This window comes from Empidonax traillii, unplaced genomic scaffold, assembly GCF_003031625.1.
Source record: "Empidonax traillii isolate 1590-97213 ecotype Southwest subspecies unplaced genomic scaffold, ASM303162v1 scaffold534:size827195, whole genome shotgun sequence".
Taxonomy (NCBI): Eukaryota; Metazoa; Chordata; class Aves; order Passeriformes; family Tyrannidae; genus Empidonax; species Empidonax traillii.
Window position 1 is genome coordinate 492,660 of NW_020955727.1, and position 18,101 is coordinate 510,760.

At 44.7% G+C, this 18,101-nt stretch overlaps 1 protein-coding gene across 3 annotated transcripts in view; it reads right to left on the bottom strand.

Annotated features, from left to right (window-relative positions):
• ARHGAP17 (Rho GTPase activating protein 17) overlaps window positions 1–18,101 on the bottom strand; it is a 40,363-nt gene that overhangs the window by 7,765 nt on the left and 14,497 nt on the right. For 2 of the 3 annotated variants that reach the window (XM_027897248.1, XM_027897250.1), the window contains exons 2-16: window positions 13,421–13,460; window positions 9,693–9,797; window positions 8,878–8,954; window positions 7,669–7,780; window positions 7,395–7,471; window positions 6,997–7,108; window positions 6,178–6,246; window positions 5,942–6,023; window positions 3,984–4,111; window positions 3,485–3,596; window positions 2,818–2,899; window positions 2,287–2,367; window positions 1,538–1,651; window positions 1,123–1,214; window positions 838–994 (exon numbers count right to left, since the gene is read on the bottom strand). In XM_027897248.1, the coding sequence (XP_027753049.1) occupies window positions 838–994; window positions 1,123–1,214; window positions 1,538–1,651; window positions 2,287–2,367; window positions 2,818–2,899; window positions 3,485–3,596; window positions 3,984–4,111; window positions 5,942–6,023; window positions 6,178–6,246; window positions 6,997–7,108; window positions 7,395–7,471; window positions 7,669–7,780; window positions 8,878–8,954; window positions 9,693–9,797; window positions 13,421–13,460 (1,440 nt within the window). Of the gene's footprint in view, window positions 1–837; window positions 995–1,122; window positions 1,215–1,537; window positions 1,652–2,286; window positions 2,368–2,817; window positions 2,900–3,484; window positions 3,597–3,983; window positions 4,112–5,941; window positions 6,024–6,177; window positions 6,247–6,996; window positions 7,109–7,394; window positions 7,472–7,668; window positions 7,781–8,877; window positions 8,955–9,688; window positions 9,801–13,420; window positions 13,461–18,101 lie in introns of those variants that run through there. The other variant, XM_027897249.1, reaches the window with a different exon arrangement.

Here is an 18,101-nt window from a genome sequence, read left to right on the forward strand (position 1 = left end):
CAGTACAGATGGATGTAGGCTGTGATTTGGGGGTTGGATTGAAATGATCTTTATGGTCCCTTCCAACCCAAATCGTTCTACGATTCTGTTCGTTTTTCAAGGACAACTACAAATAAATGGACCCCAACTCTAACAGATTTTAGAATGCATACAGCACATTCGTTCCAGAATTTACTTTTATTCTTGTTTTGTTAAAGACTGAATCTTGAACTGATTTTCTCCTTCCTCTGTGAGTGCTGACAAATTTGCATGTGGCTGGCCATAGCTAACAGGTAACAACATTTGCATCAACAGCTAAAAACAAAACAGCACATCACTTGAATATCCATGATGAGTGATAATAATGAACGTTACACTACATGTTATATGGGAAACAGCACGTTTTACTGGTATTTTTTAGCATTCTACTGCTTGCTGGGGCAATACTGTACCATCATCAACTCAGAAGTCTTATCATGAAGGCACCAGGTAACACCACCTCAGATTATGGGCTTTGAAAGAGAAGCCATGGAATATCAGAAGTTAGAGACTGAGAGATGCTACTACAAACACTTCTGTGTCAGTGAATTTTAGACCCCCCAAATCTGTACAGGAAAAATGGTAACTGGGAGCAGCAATGTCTGCTTGGGCTTTACCACGAATGGAGAGTGACTGAAAGTAAGTAACAGTACATTACCTTTGAACCATCCTCAGGCTGCAACAACATGAAATAAATCACTGTTGTTATCTACAGTATTTCCATTAAATTCCTCTCCTCAGACCAATAAAAGTGTGTCTGATTAAAGCCTCCTCAGGAGAGGGCTATTAATTGACACCTAACCTGAGAGTTACACCTACCTTTCCTTCTTCAGCAAATCCCCTTCCATCACAGTCATGCTAACAGGCCTCTTCCTTTCCAGAGTCCCACATTCATAGTCATTCCCAGTGTGTGACAAGTGATTGGAATTAACAGCAGGAACTGCCACAAATGCCCCAGACACATTGAAATCTTCATCTAGAGGAAAGACAGACAGAATACATCCTAAGACACACAGATGCCAAATGGTGCCTCACTGCAAAAGCTATTGGGGGTTTACCAGTGCAGAGTAATATAGAATTCTTTTAACTATGGCAGGAATTTACCTCCAGGGAAGAACCAGTCTGCATGCTGAATAATTGGCTCAATAACTGCTACCACATGGACTGAAGTTGCTGCTGCCATTTCAGCAAGGGATCTGCAGGAGAGGTTTGGAGAACACTTTATGCAGAGCTCTATCACAGTGAGAAAACTAAAAATTCATATTACCTAAATGACACTTGATGGATTGACTCCTCAGTACCCCATACAGAGCAACTGTGCTGAACTCTGCACTATTCAGTAACACTCACAGCTTTTGAAAACCCCCCTAAAGTGCTTCGTGCCTAAAAGGGCCTGGAGACACAGGCTGAAAGAACACCTGAAGTATTTTTTAGGTATGCAGTCTGTTGCTGTGAGCAGTCCACAAGGTTTAAAACAGCTTGATGAAGTTGTGGTGTGCAGCTCTCCCCAAGAACTCACCCTTCATTCTTTGCCCATAACAAGTTGGGGCCCAACACTATGGCGATGTTGCTGGGAGTCATTTTGTTGACGTCGCTGTTCTGTGCAAGCTTTGCTAAGAATTTGATTAAATACCTACAGAAAGGAAAGAAATCATTAAACAGTAGAAACTAAGGGCATTTCTTGTCGAAGGGAAGTAAATAAAAATTCAAGAACTTGTAACAGCAGCTCCCAACAAGACAGGAGTGAGATGAGCAGCCTCCTTGCTTGGCACCTGGCCCTGAGCTTCTACTCACCAATCATAGAAGCTGAACTGGGCAGCTCCCACCTTAGCAAAATGAAACTAGAGAACTATTACATTTTCTGAGAAAAAAGATTTAGATTCAGCTAGTTTCACGTTCTGTAATGGAACTTCCATGCTTCTGGGAATCACTAGAGTTGGTTTTATTCCAATTCATTCCCAAAAGGCAAAACCAAGGGGAAAAATGAGATTACTAAGAAAGATGTGATTTCTAAGACTGGAAAATACAAAGAAGAGCACAGCATGAGTCTTAAATATTAGGGTTCTGTGCATCACTATTTCCTGACAGTCAAGAGTGAATTAACCTGACTGAAAAATTTACCATCACCTCTGCACACAGAGATGTATTTTTAGAAATCTCACCAAATCTGGCCAAGAATAACACCCTGGATCTGAGTTTTGGGTAATCAGCTTTGAGAAGCAGTGACTAAGCATCAACGCAGCTGAGCTGACAGATGTTCACACATACCTGAAGTTAACACGATAATGCTCAGGTAACCTGTTACAAATTCTCCACAACTCTTGGAGCTTCTTATCCTGGTCCTGAATACTGAAAGGAAAATAAATTCCATTATGTCTTATTTTCAGATCAGAAATGTCTTGCTTCTGGACTGACAAAAGCATGATGGTGTAAGCCTCCATTTATTCCAAATTAATGCACTGTTTTGGACTCAGCAAGCTCATAACCTGCCAGTCAGATCCCTGACTTATCTCTACCTACAACGAAAGAAAACTGCTTGGGCTTCAATAGTGTGCAACCAGCAGTCAGAAGCAGCCCTTACAGTTAAACAAAAGGTAGATATTTCACCACATTTTGTATAATAAGAATTAAACCGAACCACAAAATTTAAAATAATTTGTTACACAAAATACCTGCTAAAGCAGAAATAAGAAAGCTAACTGTGAGCTTGGTTGTTTCTTTTGAATTCATGTATGAAGAAGCAGATTTGATAGAAGCATGCAGCATGTTGTCCTCTCCAGCTGATTTTAGCATGCTCACCTTGCAGCCTGTGTCCATTCCTCGTACAAGCTGTAGGTCATCAGAGGCTCTGGCAGCTCCCGCAAATAGGATTTCAAGGCCCCTGCAATGCAGACAGGAACAGGTTGGCTCCTCAGCCACTGCTTTCACACCTCAGTTCACATTCTGTCCTCAGGTCTGCAGCTTTATCTATGCAATAGGTCCCAAGTACCAGGGCAACAGTGGGAAGGCCTGGCACTTCCACAGTGTAACTGCTCAAACCTTAACACCAAAGGTCTGTCAGTAATAACTGTAACTGAACAGAAACATGCTCTGAAACTCGGAATCATCTCTTCAGAGCAAAGAACTTTTGAAGCCCTTTTCAAAGGTGTACACACAGCTCCAATCTCCCTTGATCACATGAACACTCTTGTCACGAGAGGAAATGTGACACTTGGATTATGCTGATCACCTGAATTTTACACACTGCTGTCACACGGATGGGAATACACCAGGTGTGACAAGCAAGGGCACCCCACATTTATCTGTGTCAAACTGTGCAATGAAGGGAACTTTCGATGTATTTCCCCTCCTATTTTATCTGCACAGACTGACATCTCACACTGGAGCAGGTCAGCAGTTAAATTAACAGCACAAAGTTGTGTTGTATCAATTTCCAGCTGGTTTTGGCCCGGAACATTCACCACACCTGCAACAGCATGGGGGTCAGAGTAAAACTCATCCAGCTGGGAAGTGGAACAGTCCAGGGCAGCTTTCAGCTTCTTTAACTTGGAGGCTCCAGCAGCAATTCTGAATAAGCCCTGCATCATAAAAATAAAATGAACTGACTGTAACAACACACTGGTACAAGCACAGAACAGCAGAAGTTCCGTAACAGTCTCTTTCAGAACTTTTTGGGTTTGGTGTCTTCACCTGACAGTGTTACAGCCTTAATGTGTCATGTCACTGTCACCTGAGTATGTTTTAGTTCCCTCTCACCCTTGGCCCATCCCTGATTTTCATTCTTTGTGAATTCATCTCAAAGATACTTCAACCAGTGCTCAAAGTTATTCCGTTGCAAAACATTTATCATTTACATGGATGAAAAAATTACTTCAGCTACGTATTAACAAGCACAGACACCAGTCCAGCAGCTCGACTGGACTCTTTTTCCCATCCTTCGTGGCATGTGACCTGGAATTACCCACCTCCTCTCTCATCCCCGTTTCCAGAAGCATCATCACACAGGCTTCAATAGGGACTGCGATTTCCCGCCCGCTGCGCTTGAGGTGCTCTTCTAACGGAGTTCCAAAAGCTGGTTTTTCAGTCCATTTGTCTGGTTGGAGAGTATCAAAACACTGAGCAGGATATCTAGCAAACCCCTGAATTACAGCCCAGGCAAGAAGAGAAGAAAGCCTCTAGTACAGCACAGAAAGGTTCAGACTACAGCAGGAGTTTTACAGCCCTTGATTGGTAAAGTCCCTTGCATCATGAGGAAAGAGAAAATGAAGCTGCTGGTGGTCAGGAAAAAAATACTTCTGCATCTTTCTGGGTGGAATATCACATACAAATCCTGTGTGTAACTGGAATTATAAATAAACCTCAACACAAGTGCCAGCACACAGCTGCATGTTCCAGTTGCACTGATTTGGCTTCAGTCTGCAAGAATCTGAGGAAAATTTTGTCCAGGTTGCATGACCTGGGCTGATTTTCATTTTAACTGCATATACAGTGAATAAAAACTGAGCTGTTAGTACAGAGTTTATTCCTGAAATGTGATTCTTGAAATCAGCAACTTATAGTGAACATTAACAGCCCCAGTGTCTCACATCAGAACTACCCTGGTGACAGCCCAGCACTGTAGTGCACAAATTCCTCACTTGTTGTTTAACTCAAATCGGCATAAGTTTCTCCAAACTGAACACGAATTTCTTCTTTCCTACAATTTACTTTTTCACCCATTTCTACCGTTTTAACTGAAAAAATGCAGATGTAAAAGGTTATTGTTAGTATATATGTGTTATTTCTTTTATGTGGAAAAAAAGGCCAAGAAAGACAAAACCACAACTGAGGTAATTTCCTACACTGGACTGCAGGAGCACTTACCCACCATGGCTCCCAGCCCACCTTCTAGGGAGGCCAATCTGTTCTGAAGCACTTTCTCCTCAGCTGCTTTGTACAAACTTTTCATACGACAACAACAACAACAAACTGAAGCAGTGATAAAGAGCCTCCTGCACAGCCCTTCTGCAGCACAGACATCACCTGCTTGCATTCCCTCCTCTCCCAAACGGACAGGGTACAGATATTCTGTACCCCCACCAAACACGATGCTCCCGTTTATGCATTTAAATGGTTCAGCTTTTACAACTTGCCTGTGACCCACAACTGAAGATACCTGAGCCTTGCTCGGATCAGACTGTGCTTTTCTCAGACTTTGTTCACCTGTTTCTCCAAGGCATTTAAAAAATTCAGGGCCAGCAGACCCAGTTTTTAGGAGAGCAGTTTACAAAACACACGGTGCACCCTCATCCCAAATCCTCAGGGACACACCTTAAGCTCCCACTGACAGTGGGAAGCTTGGCAGCAGTTCCATTTCTTCTCAGGGAAGAAGTGAAGCTGTATAACACCCTTTTTTAAACTGCTGATAATCAGCACAAGAACCCAAACTCTCCATTTTCCAGCATGAAGTGCATGCCAGGAAAGAGGATTGCACAAAATAAGGGGGGGGGTAAAAAAAATCAAGCTTCTTAAAATACATGGAGTTTTCCTGATGATCACCTAGCAATCATTCAAGAACCAAGGACCCCTAATATGTTCCTAAATCACAATGACACTTCCATTGGCTTAAAAGGGCAGGTATGAATCAGCAAAAGGGCACATGATAACAAGGAAGAAGTGTAAGCAAGTAGAAAAATCCTTCCTTTACCCTCCTATCAGAGGTATCAGAGAGATCCTTAATATTTTATTAGTGTGTTAAATATGGCTGGAGAACTCCAGAGAACACGAAGATGGAATTATGCTTGGGAATGTAAAATTGTTAAGTAGATCAAAATGGCCTTATTAAATCAGTGTGCATGCAAGAGAATCAAGATAAAGGAGGAGAATATTGTGCATAGGTGGCACAGGCAAGGAGAAGCATCAGCCAGAGCACAGGTTACTTTACCTTGATGGGCTTGAATTTCGGGGAGGACCTTTTCTATGACTGCTAATGCTTTTCTATGGTAATCTGCTTGTGCTTCTAATAACTGAGAACAGAAGCCACATTTTAAAAACAAAAAGAGCGTTAGCTTCTGATGAGCACATAAGACAAGACTAGGTTTAGCACTAAAAATGTCATCTTTGAGAACTGAGGGTCTGTGCACAGACGTGCTGAGTCAGAGTCATACTGAAAATACTCACCATAACAAAACATCGGGCATATTCCCCTTCTTTGGACACAAAGCTATACATGTCTGCTGCAAGCTGATCCTTTGGGAAAGAAAAGAATGCAAAACAGTACATCAAATTTACAGGGGCATTTCAAATTACACAGAAAGACAGATTGCCCTGCGCTTATTTTGCCTGCAGTAAGTTTGAACTGTCAGTTCAAGCACTCCAGGAAGCAGTAATTCACCTGCTCTGCTACGTGTATTCCTCAAGCAAAATTAATTCAAAATGTTTAACTGTTTTTTATACAGCGAGGCAGTTGCCCACTTCAGTCAACAACTGGACTGACTGGCATTTTTACATTTATAGCACTCAAAGACAAGCACTACTAAGACAGGCGGTTTTGCTCCTCAGCTCGGCTGCAGCGTCATGAAGTATCTGCCAACTGAGAAGTGAAAGTGAATGTGAGCTGCTCAGAGCTGTAACAGTCACAGTGTTCCCTGGATGGCACAGCTTGAATTTCATCCAGGAAGCTCCCACTGCATGGTTGCTCCGTGGCTTGGAGCACCCAGCACCCTGACATTCAGTCAAGGCTGGGACACAGTTCCTTCTCAGAACTCAGACTGAAACAGAAAACAATGTAAAATACCCCACTTAAAAAAAACCCCGGAGTTCCTCATTAAATTAAAGCAATTCAGAGATCAGCTGGCACTAAAATACCCTTCAGACAAACAGTTTAACAGTCACATGATTTGCAGCTGCAGCAGCCAGGCAGTTTCAGGCTGAAGCAGCAGCTCTGATTTCTGCTCTTGCTAATGGGAGATGTGGGAAGGACACTCATCCTGTCCATACCTTGCACTGCTCTACTTTATTTCCAGCTTCATCCATCTCTTCCTTAAGAGATTCTATTTTCGAAGGATGCACTTGGAAATTTGTTCCTGAAGTCTTGTGGGCTTGGTTGTATCTGTGGAGGAAAAGTGGAACACTTAAGTGAACCGGAATGAAAACGAATGTCCAACATTTTTCCAATTATACAGGCATATAAGGGCTCCAAGATCTTGACTGTGTTTGGATCTAGTAGTCATGGGTTCTTTTCTGGTGCAACTTTAACGTAAGTTTGTCTCTTTTCACCTAAGCATTACCTGCACACAACAGCATTTCAAAAGCAAGTACCAGATCAGATGCCAGGAGATGCCAACAAGAAGTTCACATGACTAGAAAAGCACCCAGTAGTTAAAACTCTTTCTTACCTTCCCCTTGCGGAATCCCAGTCCAGCACCAGCTTTGCAAGCTGCTTCCTCTGCTTCTGAATGTTTGGGATCTCTGTCTAAAATGAGAATTTGAGGCTCACATTGATGTGTAAATTGTGCATTGCAATAAAGTCCACGTTGTAGCCCTCACATCCACTTTCCACCACACAGGGCTCCTTAAACCACTTTTATTCTCAGCAATGAGAGAAACCCCTTTTGGCCAGTTTATCCACAAATCCAGATGTATTCCTTCAGTCAGGCTGAGGTGACTCACCTCTGTTAACAGGCACAGTGGATCTAGAACTTCTCTTTCGATCTGCACTTCATGCTGAGAGAGCTCCATTGCCAGTTTATTCTCTGCATCCCCACAGGTATCCAGCATTTTCCTTTAAGAATTGCAGGAAATGGTCAAGTGAGTTACTATTGGCTGAAGAAGAAAGCCTCAGACCAGAGCAGTGGTGGCCCTTTTGGGAAGTTTTGTGCTGTACAGAGCAAAGCATCACTCAGTGGCATAAACCCAAATGCTCTGTGCTGTCCTGGACAAATCTGGGATAGGCAAGGGGTGTGATCAAACCTGTGTCTTCTAAAATTCCTGAGCCGTGACAACATTTTGGAGGCTTTAAGACATCCAGGTGATTATACCAGCCCTAAAGGCACAGAAGTCAGTATTTATTTCCAAGCCCATCCTTCCATCTCCCCAGATGCAGGAAAATTGCTCAGTGCAGTATTTCATTTATCCTAAGCCCTTTTAACACCCTAATGCCAAGCAATCCCATATGCAACAGGCTCAGGCTCCAAACCCACAACGTGAACTTTATTTTAGGATTGTTCTAAGGAGAAGCCCTATTCCCTAGGGGTTTTGTCCACATTTCAGTGTCCTGCAGTGGCTCACAAATATGTACACAAAGGTTTTTAAGGCCATTCTACACTGTCTCCTTCAGAATTCCCATCAGCAATGAGGAAACCCACTTGCTCTAGGAATTCAGGCTATGGGATGCTCATTTGTTTCAGCCACTTTCCTGTCAATTGCAAATAATCACTTTGCTGGGATAGTTAAATTGGGATTATTTTAAACCAGAAGCATTAATGCAAATTGGCGTTGTTTTAAGTCACTAAATCAAACCTGCAGAATGCAGTTCATAGTATAATAAAAATGCAGTTTCATTGTAGAATACACCACATTTTAAACTTCAATTTGAGATAATAATTCTGCTAATCCACCAGGATAAAAGCCATTCTCAAAAGCTTTTATGATAGCAGAGAATCAGAATCCTCTGGAATGCAATTCAGCCTAAAACTTGTCCCCCCAAATCATTCCAGAAAAACTGCTTGCTCACTGTTTCTCCCTTTGGATTAGAGCAGGAATCTGGGAATATTAAATTTCATTACATTGAAACCAGGCTTTGTGCACCCAGAGTCTCTAATTAGAGCCCTGCAGGCAATAAAATGTCAGACTGCAAGTCAAAGAAGGGTAAACACTCACCCCAGCAGAGTTTCATCACTCAGTTGGACAGATCCTTCTTGCATATTTTGAGCCAGAGCTGTTAGAGGAAGTTTTTTCTATGGAACAGAAGGAACAGTGCTTAGCTTAGTGCTAGTCACTCTTTCCAGCTTTCCCAGTACATTCCCTCTAAGCTTTCCTCCTCTTCCATATGGTTTCAATTCCACACACACGCAGCTCATTCTTGGACTTGGAAGAAAATGCCAAGTCACAGAAAGTTTCAAGCCTCAAGACTCCTGTTCTCAGATACTCTGAAAAATACTTTCTTTGCAGTCTTAGCTGGAATGACTGGCCCAAAACTTATCTCAGCTACTGCCAAAGAGAGATAAACAGCTTTAACTTGAGATTTAAGGAACCAGCTTGTCACCTCTCCCTCCCAGAGATTCTGTGTGCCCCTGCTTTCAGGTGTGTGTTACTCAGCAGAAGGAGAAAACTTGAATGTTAATTATTTCTGGTTCTAAAACTACCTATGGCTTCACTAAAGAGAGGTAGAAACCAAATGTGTCCAGAAAAACATTTACAGCCAACTGGAGGTGTCAGTGCCCCAAAGGCAATCAATCCTAAACACGAGGAGTTTGATCAGAGCTGCAGAGATCAGTGAGTGCCTGGCACTGCCGTGGCACTGCAGGGTTGTGCTGTTTGCTGGGCTGGGGATTGCAGCTGGTGTTTCATCAGTGTGCCCCCTGGGCTGACTGTGCACAGTTTGCCTTCCCCTGGCTCAGGAGGGGCAGAGCAGCCCTGCTGGAGCTCAGGGCCAGCCCTGGCTGAGCCCAGCCTGGGAAGGCAGTGGCACTTACGTGTCTCTTGTCGGGGTCTGTGCCATGCTGGCCCTGCAGACACGCGATCAGGCGCTTCTGGGCGAGGTGGCACACGGAGCGCACGGCATCCAGACGCCTCTCGATCTGAGGGGCCCGGGAGGAAGAGAAAACCAAACAAAAAACAGAAGTTATTTCCCTGGCCTCAGCAGAAAAACCTTCCCCCTGCACCACACTCTGCTCCGGGTTGCATTTTTCTCAAATTCTCCAGCTTACAATTCAGCTGCTTAGCAGAAGTGCCCGACAGCAAAAATGCTTGGACAGAGATTTAAATTGGTTTTTTCCTCAGTGGCACAGCGATTCAGTCAGCTCACAGCACGGAGAAAACACGGCCCCTACTTGTCATCTCAGCCAAAGGAATCAGGTTGACACTTGCCATCTGAGATGAATGGCACACACAGGTATCTAAGACACTAATTTGGGGGGAAAACTCTGTTTTTCACTGTGACCTTGTAGAGGAGGTGCTGAAGACATGTCTGACAGCTCATTCACAATGTGTACTGTACTCTAGGCTTCCTCCTGCACGTCCTTCCCTGCCTGTTAAACGCAAGGACAAAGCTCCTACAGGATGAGCAATACAGTATTTTCAGGGAGAGATTCATGGGATTCAAAAGGGATATGTAATTAAAAAAATAAGTGTCAAAGCACAAACAAGAGTTCTATTTATCACCATACAATTCAATCACGGCTTAATATACAGCCAGTGAATATGACAAATATAGATATGGTAAACTGTTCTTTTAAGGGATTTTAAGTAAAGAATTTGGACTATTTTATTTCAAAGAACATCAAAAGCAAACAAAGTGATGAGCAGTGGGACAGAACTGCTCGTGGCACCGAGCCTCTGTGCACAGCACCCAAAGAATGCTGTTTATCTGCATTTTGATGACTCACCAAGAATAACAGGAGGCCTTTTGGAATGGATTCTATTTAAAAAGCAAGGAAAAAGAAGTACATTTCATCTCTAGAACTAATCTGAACAGATTCCAGTTTTTGACGCAGCTCTAAAATCACTTCAGTTATATTTTCAAGAAGAAAGATGAATTTAAGTTGAAGTGCTCAAAAAGCTCAGTAAAAATCTATTAAGAGTAAAATAAAGTACAGAGAAACTGCTCAGGGACTGCTCTGAAAGCACAAGGCTTCGTCTTTTATTTACAGAGCATGGAGCAACAATTTCAAAATTAAGTCCAGTTAAAAACCAGTCCATATGGAGATACTGTTCGTGGTGTACTGTTGTGTTATCTTCAAAATGAAATTCCTGAGTCCCAGAATGGTTTGGGTTAGAGAAGGGACCTCAAACACCATCCAGTGCCACCCCCTGCCATGGGCAGGGACACCTTCCACCAGCCCAGAGTGCTCCAAGCCCCGTCCAACCTGGCCTGGGACACTTCCAGGGATCCAGGGGCAGCCACGGCTTCTCTGGGCAACCTGTGCCAGGGCCTGCCCACCCTCACAGGGAAAAAATACCCCCAACACATTCTAAACATTCCATTAGTTATGGAAGAATTAAATTTTTTTAAGAATTCTTAGAATACTGAGCACAGGGTTTTTCCACACCCGACACATGGTGACACCCTGTGCCTGAAGCACCTCGGGGATCCCAGCAGCCCTGGGCAGCCCTGGATGGGGGCTCATGTTCCTCAGAAAGACTCTGGAGCACACACATTCCCAACAGCCTCTTCCTAGGCACCCTGAATGCCAGACTCAAAGGGCAGATGACTGATAGGAGGAACGTGACCCCAGAACTTCACGATAATACACTCTCCTCTCTGATCTGCTTTTCAGTTCAAAGATGTCAGGAAAACCATAAAAGACATTAATCTCCTTCAAGCCACCTTTGAACTGACAATGTGACCCACAGGCCAAGCTGTCTGTCCCCTCAGGGCATCTGCAGAGTGCAGAACATCACACAATTGCTTTATTATCTGCTACAAAGCCATGCCAGAAAGTGGGGCTATTGTACAATCCCTTTCAGTACTGAATTATATCCCTTGTCTTCAGACAGGAACACATTTAACAGACACTTGAAATGGAGCACAACCCTTCAGAAAACAGAACAAAAAAAAGCCATGACAATCCTGAGGCAAAGCTTGAGCTAAATATAAAAAGAGCCCAACTGTGAACCGTGTTTATCAAGAGAGCAGCACCACGTTTCCAAACTCTTGGGTTAGATAAGAGCCTCCTGCCCCTCCACAAGCCCCCAAGAGCAAACAAACAAGTGAGTAAATTCTTCCACTTGGGTGTAGCCAGGCTGCTCAGGGCCTGGGAAAGCCTTGCTTGCAAAATTTTTTTGGCAACAAGCAGCAGAGCTTTTGGCTTTCACTTCTTGTTACTATTCTGCAGCTAAGCAAGAAAACAGATGGGCCCTTGCAGGCTATCAAGGTGTTAAACATCCTTTATGTCATTTAATTGTACATCTGCTCAGAAAAGAAGAATAGTATTGTCAAACTGCTCAGGTATTTATAGTTTAAACAAAGCAGTCCCCTAAAAACGGGGTGAAATGTTTCAGGTCAGCTCATTTCACCACTACACTGGCACAGGGTGCCCAGAGAAGCTGTGGCTGCCCCATCCCTGTAAGTGTCCAAGGCCAGGCTGGACGGGGCTTGGAGCAACCTGGGATGGTGGAAGGTGTCCCTGCCCATGGCAGGGGGTGGCACTGGATGAGCTTTGAAGTCCCCTCCAACCCACCCACTCTGTGACTCTGATTCTGTGATTTCATGTGCCTGACTCAAGCTGGAAGGCTGATGTGCTCCCTCATCTTCTCCCTGAACCTGAGCAGCTGGAGAGATCTGAACTAGAAGCACTTGCATCATCTCTTTGGCTTCCCTGCTCCATGTACAGGTCCTGACTGCAGGCACACTGAGGTGCTTTGTAATTCCTTAGCAATAAGCAGCCCACTGGAGGAGCCAGCAGCAACCGAGAGCAGCCTGCCCTCACCGACTTGTGTTGTCTTTACAAGCCTTTCATAAAGGAACCAGAGGAAGAAAACTATGTAGGACAAGGCTGTATTTAAATTTGCTCCATGTAATCAGTCACCCTTGTTAATCTGACAGTTGCAACTAAAATTCCACCGTGGAAGTCATGTTTGATGAAATGATATCCTTTCACAAAGATGACAAGTCTGCAAACAAATCAACTGTCAGCATGACAAATTTGAGAACAAACATCACAAGCTAAATAAGAAGCATTTATACATTTATTTATCATCAGAAGCTAAACAAGAAGGATTTGTACACTTATGACAATAAGCAATAACAGACTTTAAGAAAATAAACTGCCATTCTCTACTAGCAAGCAGTTGGCATGGGTTTTTTTTGCCTCTTCTCTTGAGGCCCAGTTGACCTGTTCAAGAGAAACAGAAGTGAGGACAGACACTTGTTGTGCCCAGAGTTTCTTCACCCTCCACCACAGACTGGCAAGTCATCAGCATGAGTGGTTCATGAGCTTATTAAACTCATTCATCTAATTAAAAGAAAATGTCTCCTCCTTCACTGTGTCGAGCCACACGATTGGGTTCAGAAACAGAAGTACTGAGGTTTTTTTACTCAAAATGTATCCCCAGTTTTCTCATGTGCTGAGAACTCAAAGACATCCAGGTTTCTACCCCTGACCTGCAGTATTTTATCCCCACATTAGGTACTCCACAATTCTCAGAAGGCTCAAACTTCACAAGGAACACTTAAAAATACACAGTAAGTGTGTTACAATACCTGCAGCAGGTCTTCACTGAGCACCTCCGTTTTCTCAGCCCTAGGGGAGGAAAAAAGACATTGTCAGACAATGGCAAGTTCAGGGTCAAAGACTGCCTCACCAGTTGCAAGAAAACCTGCTCAGTTCCAAGTTACAATCCCATTACAATCACTGCTGGAAACACCCCCATGTTCACCATGTCACACATAGCCCTTGTTCCAAGCACAGGGAGTCTGGGAAACCCTGAAATTCCTGGAATCCACAGCCTGCAGCACAAATCCTCTGCACCAAGCTCTGCGTGGTACTTCCAGCTGCACACGGATTAACCCAGAGCACACCAGAACCCTGAGTCACAGGTGTACTGAGGCAGCTGGAGTTTCACTCCACGTATCCATAATACTAAAACAATAGAGAAGATTTGGTACTTAAAAAGCTCATCAGAAGCTAATGGTATTCCCAGAAAAGGCCTAGATAGAAAAATGCTGAATACTTACACTTCCAGACAAAACACTGTCACTTGCTACAAACATACTCCAACCTTTACACACACAGTTCCACACCTTCTTCTGATCCCAGTTTACACATAAACTTTGAATTGTTTAATGTGAACACAGATTCATTTGTTGCTGGCTCACTGGCTATAACAGTGCTCGATCCCACAATGACAGATCCAGCTGTCCCTGATCTCTTCCACTCACCGTTCCTGCACCTTTACACCACTCACAGGGACTCTGGGACTCCCTGTCCAGAGTTTCCCCTCCCTGCTGTCACACTCTCAGCTCCTACAGACTTTATCTGATGCTCAATCTGTTTAAGAAGCCACTGCAAGCCTGGGCTCAAACGGAAAGCTCATTTTCCTGATCGGGCTCCATCAGCTGAACATTCCAAATACCTCCAAGGACAAGATTCCTTCAGGTTGGGGTTCGTGTTTTTAAGGTGTTTGGCTTCAGTTTCATGGCACATTATCTGCTTGAACTAGTTGTGAACCATAAGGTGTTTAATAATTAAATACCAGAATAAAGTAATGCTCAAAACAGCAACCAGACTCAGACAAAAGCCCCTGAAATACTCTGACAGCACTTGAATATTTAATTGTCGAGGAAAACACAGACCAGACTGATAAACTTTTCTCTCACCCAAATAGAAGTATTTTGTCTGATGAAAATTACATCCTGTTAGAGAGTAATTATTTATTTTTATTTTTTTAGCCCTGAAAAATGAATCAGAAATTACATGGCAGCACTAGGCTGTAAGGACAGCCCAGTTACAGCAGCACATTCTTAAACAGATTTTGATCTCACCTTAAGTGGCAACTACTGCACATGTCAGCTAACTGGTGTGATAGGAGAATCATGGAATGGTTTGGGTTGGAAGGCCAGGTTGGACCGGGTTTGGAGTGACCTGGTCTAGTGGAAGGTGTCCCTGCCCATGGCAGGGGGTGGAACAAGATGAGCTTTAGGTCCCTTCCAACCCAAACCATTCTGTGAATCTCCCATGTCCAGGCCTCAGTTTCCTTCTTTTGCCTAGAGATCTGTTTAGGAAAAGAAAGCAACAGGTTTGTCCATCCCCACTGCACAGCTGAAGCTCCCTCTGCCCTGTCCCAGCCAGGGAAAGGCAGATTAGAGGCGTCCCAGGAGGTCGTTCCCCCCGGTGCTGACACACTTACCCTGACGTGCTCCAGAACAGGCACCACAGAGCCAAGATCTGACAGATGAGAAGGCCCAGCCTGAACCCAACCAGCAGTTTGGGAAATTAAACAGCCACTCTGGGTGGTGCAATTCAAAACAACTTCTAAGAAGCTCCCGAGCCCTCAGAGCTGGGTACGTGCACATCCTTAACCCACAGAGCTGCTGATGCCACAGCAACAGCCCTTCACTGACAGCTCCAGGGACTCCTCCCATCCTGCAACAGTGGGTAAATGACTACAAGATTTTGGAAATTCACTCGTGGGAATCACACAACGCGTTTTGTACAGAACCTTTCATTAGACTACTGTAAAGTTACAGAATGGTTTTAGCTGCAGTATTAATGAAAAACCCATCACACAGAACAGAGCTTCCATACAACTTTAGAATCATGAATAGATTTCTCCTTCCCTCCCTTTTTCCTAGGAAATTATGTCCACTGGAATGAAAAGCAATGACAGCTCACAGCACTGTGCTAGCAAAACTTTGTTCCCATTTTAAATCTGGCTACCCACAGACTATGGATCGTTATGTGAAGTGCAAAATGATTTTATATATTTCTCTTTAGCACTGTTTGTACACTGAACCGGTTTGTCAAGGCTCTAAAATCCCAGCTGGACAAGCTGGATGCCCTTGGAATCAGGGATGCTCTCCCAGCCCTGGGTGGCAGCAGGAGCGTGGCCAGCCCGGGCGGATCAGAACAGCCACTGATGATGATGTCAGGCTCGGAAGTGCAGCGAGGGAAGACCTCACCCTTCCTGCAGGCCCACATTCCACCTTTAATGAGGAAGCCAAGAGAGAGCCACTAAATAATATTGTTTTTCAGTGATCACAACCATGAAGGAGAAAATGCAACCCTGTGATAGCAGCACGGCCCATCTCCTCTCTGGGCAGGGGAAGCAGCAAACCATCAAAGGGATCTGCCACCCTCGGAATTACAGGTAAGACCAGTTTAAAGTTTACACCCAACTGCAGCTTTGTGGGATGCTAATTACTTCTGCTGGTTAACCAGGGAATCAGCAGACTTCTAGAAAAAAAACAATTTCACCACCAAACTTCTGTCCTCAGCCCCCGATAGGGCTTACTTGCATCTTATCTAATGGAAGCGATGAAGAAATCCTTCTAGAACCAAGAACTGAGAACTGCAAGACTGAGCAGCAGAGTGTTCCCAAGGGCTCTCCCGAGCCCAGCAGCACTGGTTTCTGACCACCAGCCTGGAGACCCTCCACTGGAGCTTCCCCCAGGAGACACCCTGAGCACAGCCCAGCCCAACCCAAGCTGAGCCTCTGAAGCCCAGCCTCCAGCCAGGGCTGTTTACATTCCCAGAGCTGAGCTCCACAAAGCCCAAACAGTTAATTCTGGGTTGCAAAATGAGGTCCCTCCAAGCCATTACTAATGGGGAAAGCATGCCCTGCCCCAGCCCCTCCCGGGCCCCAGCATGCCGGGACCGGGACGGTCATCAGCTGTCCCTGTGCCTCTGGAGGGCAGGATCCACAGGAAAACCAGGACCTGGCCAGCCCAGAGCCTCCAACACCTCTGGTGACAGAGGTGGCGTTCCCAGAGGTGGTGTTGGCAGATGGGACAGAGCACAGCACGAGCAGCAGTCTGGGAATGCCGGACCGGGCACACATCCCAAACTACCACAGCAGCAGCACCCGGGCCCTCAGCTGCCTACATCCAAAATATCTGCCAGGCTGGCCGTGATCCACTGCAGCAGAACAGAGCTGGGCCCCTGGGAAAGGAGGTTTCTGAGAACTGAAGCTTCTCTGCTCCAACACCAGAACCTTGACATGAATCAACTGGTACCAGGGTCTTAAGTAAAAGTCAGCAGCACATTTTAAAAGGCTGACTGCAAAAACAAGAGTGAACAATCCTTCTGTTATGCTTATAATCACCCCATTAATGAATAAAGAGGATAAAACTACTGAATTCCTTAAAACCAGCACTTTTAAACTGCTTTTCACACAGTCCTGCCCACTGTGCAGAGCTCCACGAGCCGCTCCTTCTGTCTTCACTGTTCCTCTCCTGCATGGATACAACCACTGGTTCAGCTGGGATATAATAACTGGAATAATGTGACAGAAACAGCTGCTTTTCAGCCAAACCAGCTCCCCAAGCTCACCCTTGAGGCAAACAGCATCCCTGCCACAGCTCTTGGAAGGTACCAAAGGGCAGGGCAGGCTCGGAGCACGTGAACAGCAGGTTCCTCAGAGACAGCCAGGCCCCTGAGCAGAGCTGGCTCTGCACTCTGTGCTACCACCACATCGAGAAACTGTCCTCTGGAACCAAACTCTGCTTTCTGCAAGCAAATCTTCTTTTCAAGACAGCAAGTGCTGACATGAAATATGATATGGAACATCAAACCTGGTGCCATTTCTTGCCTGGGGATGGCATGGCCAGAACAGTTGCCTTAACTCACTCCAAATAAAAACCATTGGGTTTTACAGAGGAAAGATTCTCTTTATTTTATTCTAGACATGTTAATTACAATAACTTAGACTGCTGTGATATTTTAAAAATGTATTGCATGTGCCCCCAGTCAGCCTCTCAGTATTCTATGGTATAATTCTTTTTATTTTCCCTTCCTTCTGGCCCAGCCCAAAGCCCAGCCCAGCATGCCATGCTCTGCTGCAGCTCAAGGCCTGGCTCAGCCCTGAGCAGGGTGGGCAGAACAGCTCCCACCCCATGGGTTTAAAACTGGTCCCCTCACTTGGTCATTTTGCAGCTCCTTCACATTTTCAGGCCACATCTGGAAACAGCAGATGGGAATTCCTGAGATAACAGTGTTTATCTTCCATGGGGAAAGAATTTACATTTCCATGTATAAAATGAAGGGGCTCCACTAAAACCTCCACTGGAGACTTTAAAAAAACAAAGCTTCAGCTAAACAATATCTGAGATATCAGTGGTCCCACTTATCACCTGAGCATCAGTCCTGATGCAGGGGCTGATCTCCAAGGCAGGTCAAAGCTACAGAACCACTGCAAGAGGGACTTTCTGCAAGGGTACATAGTGA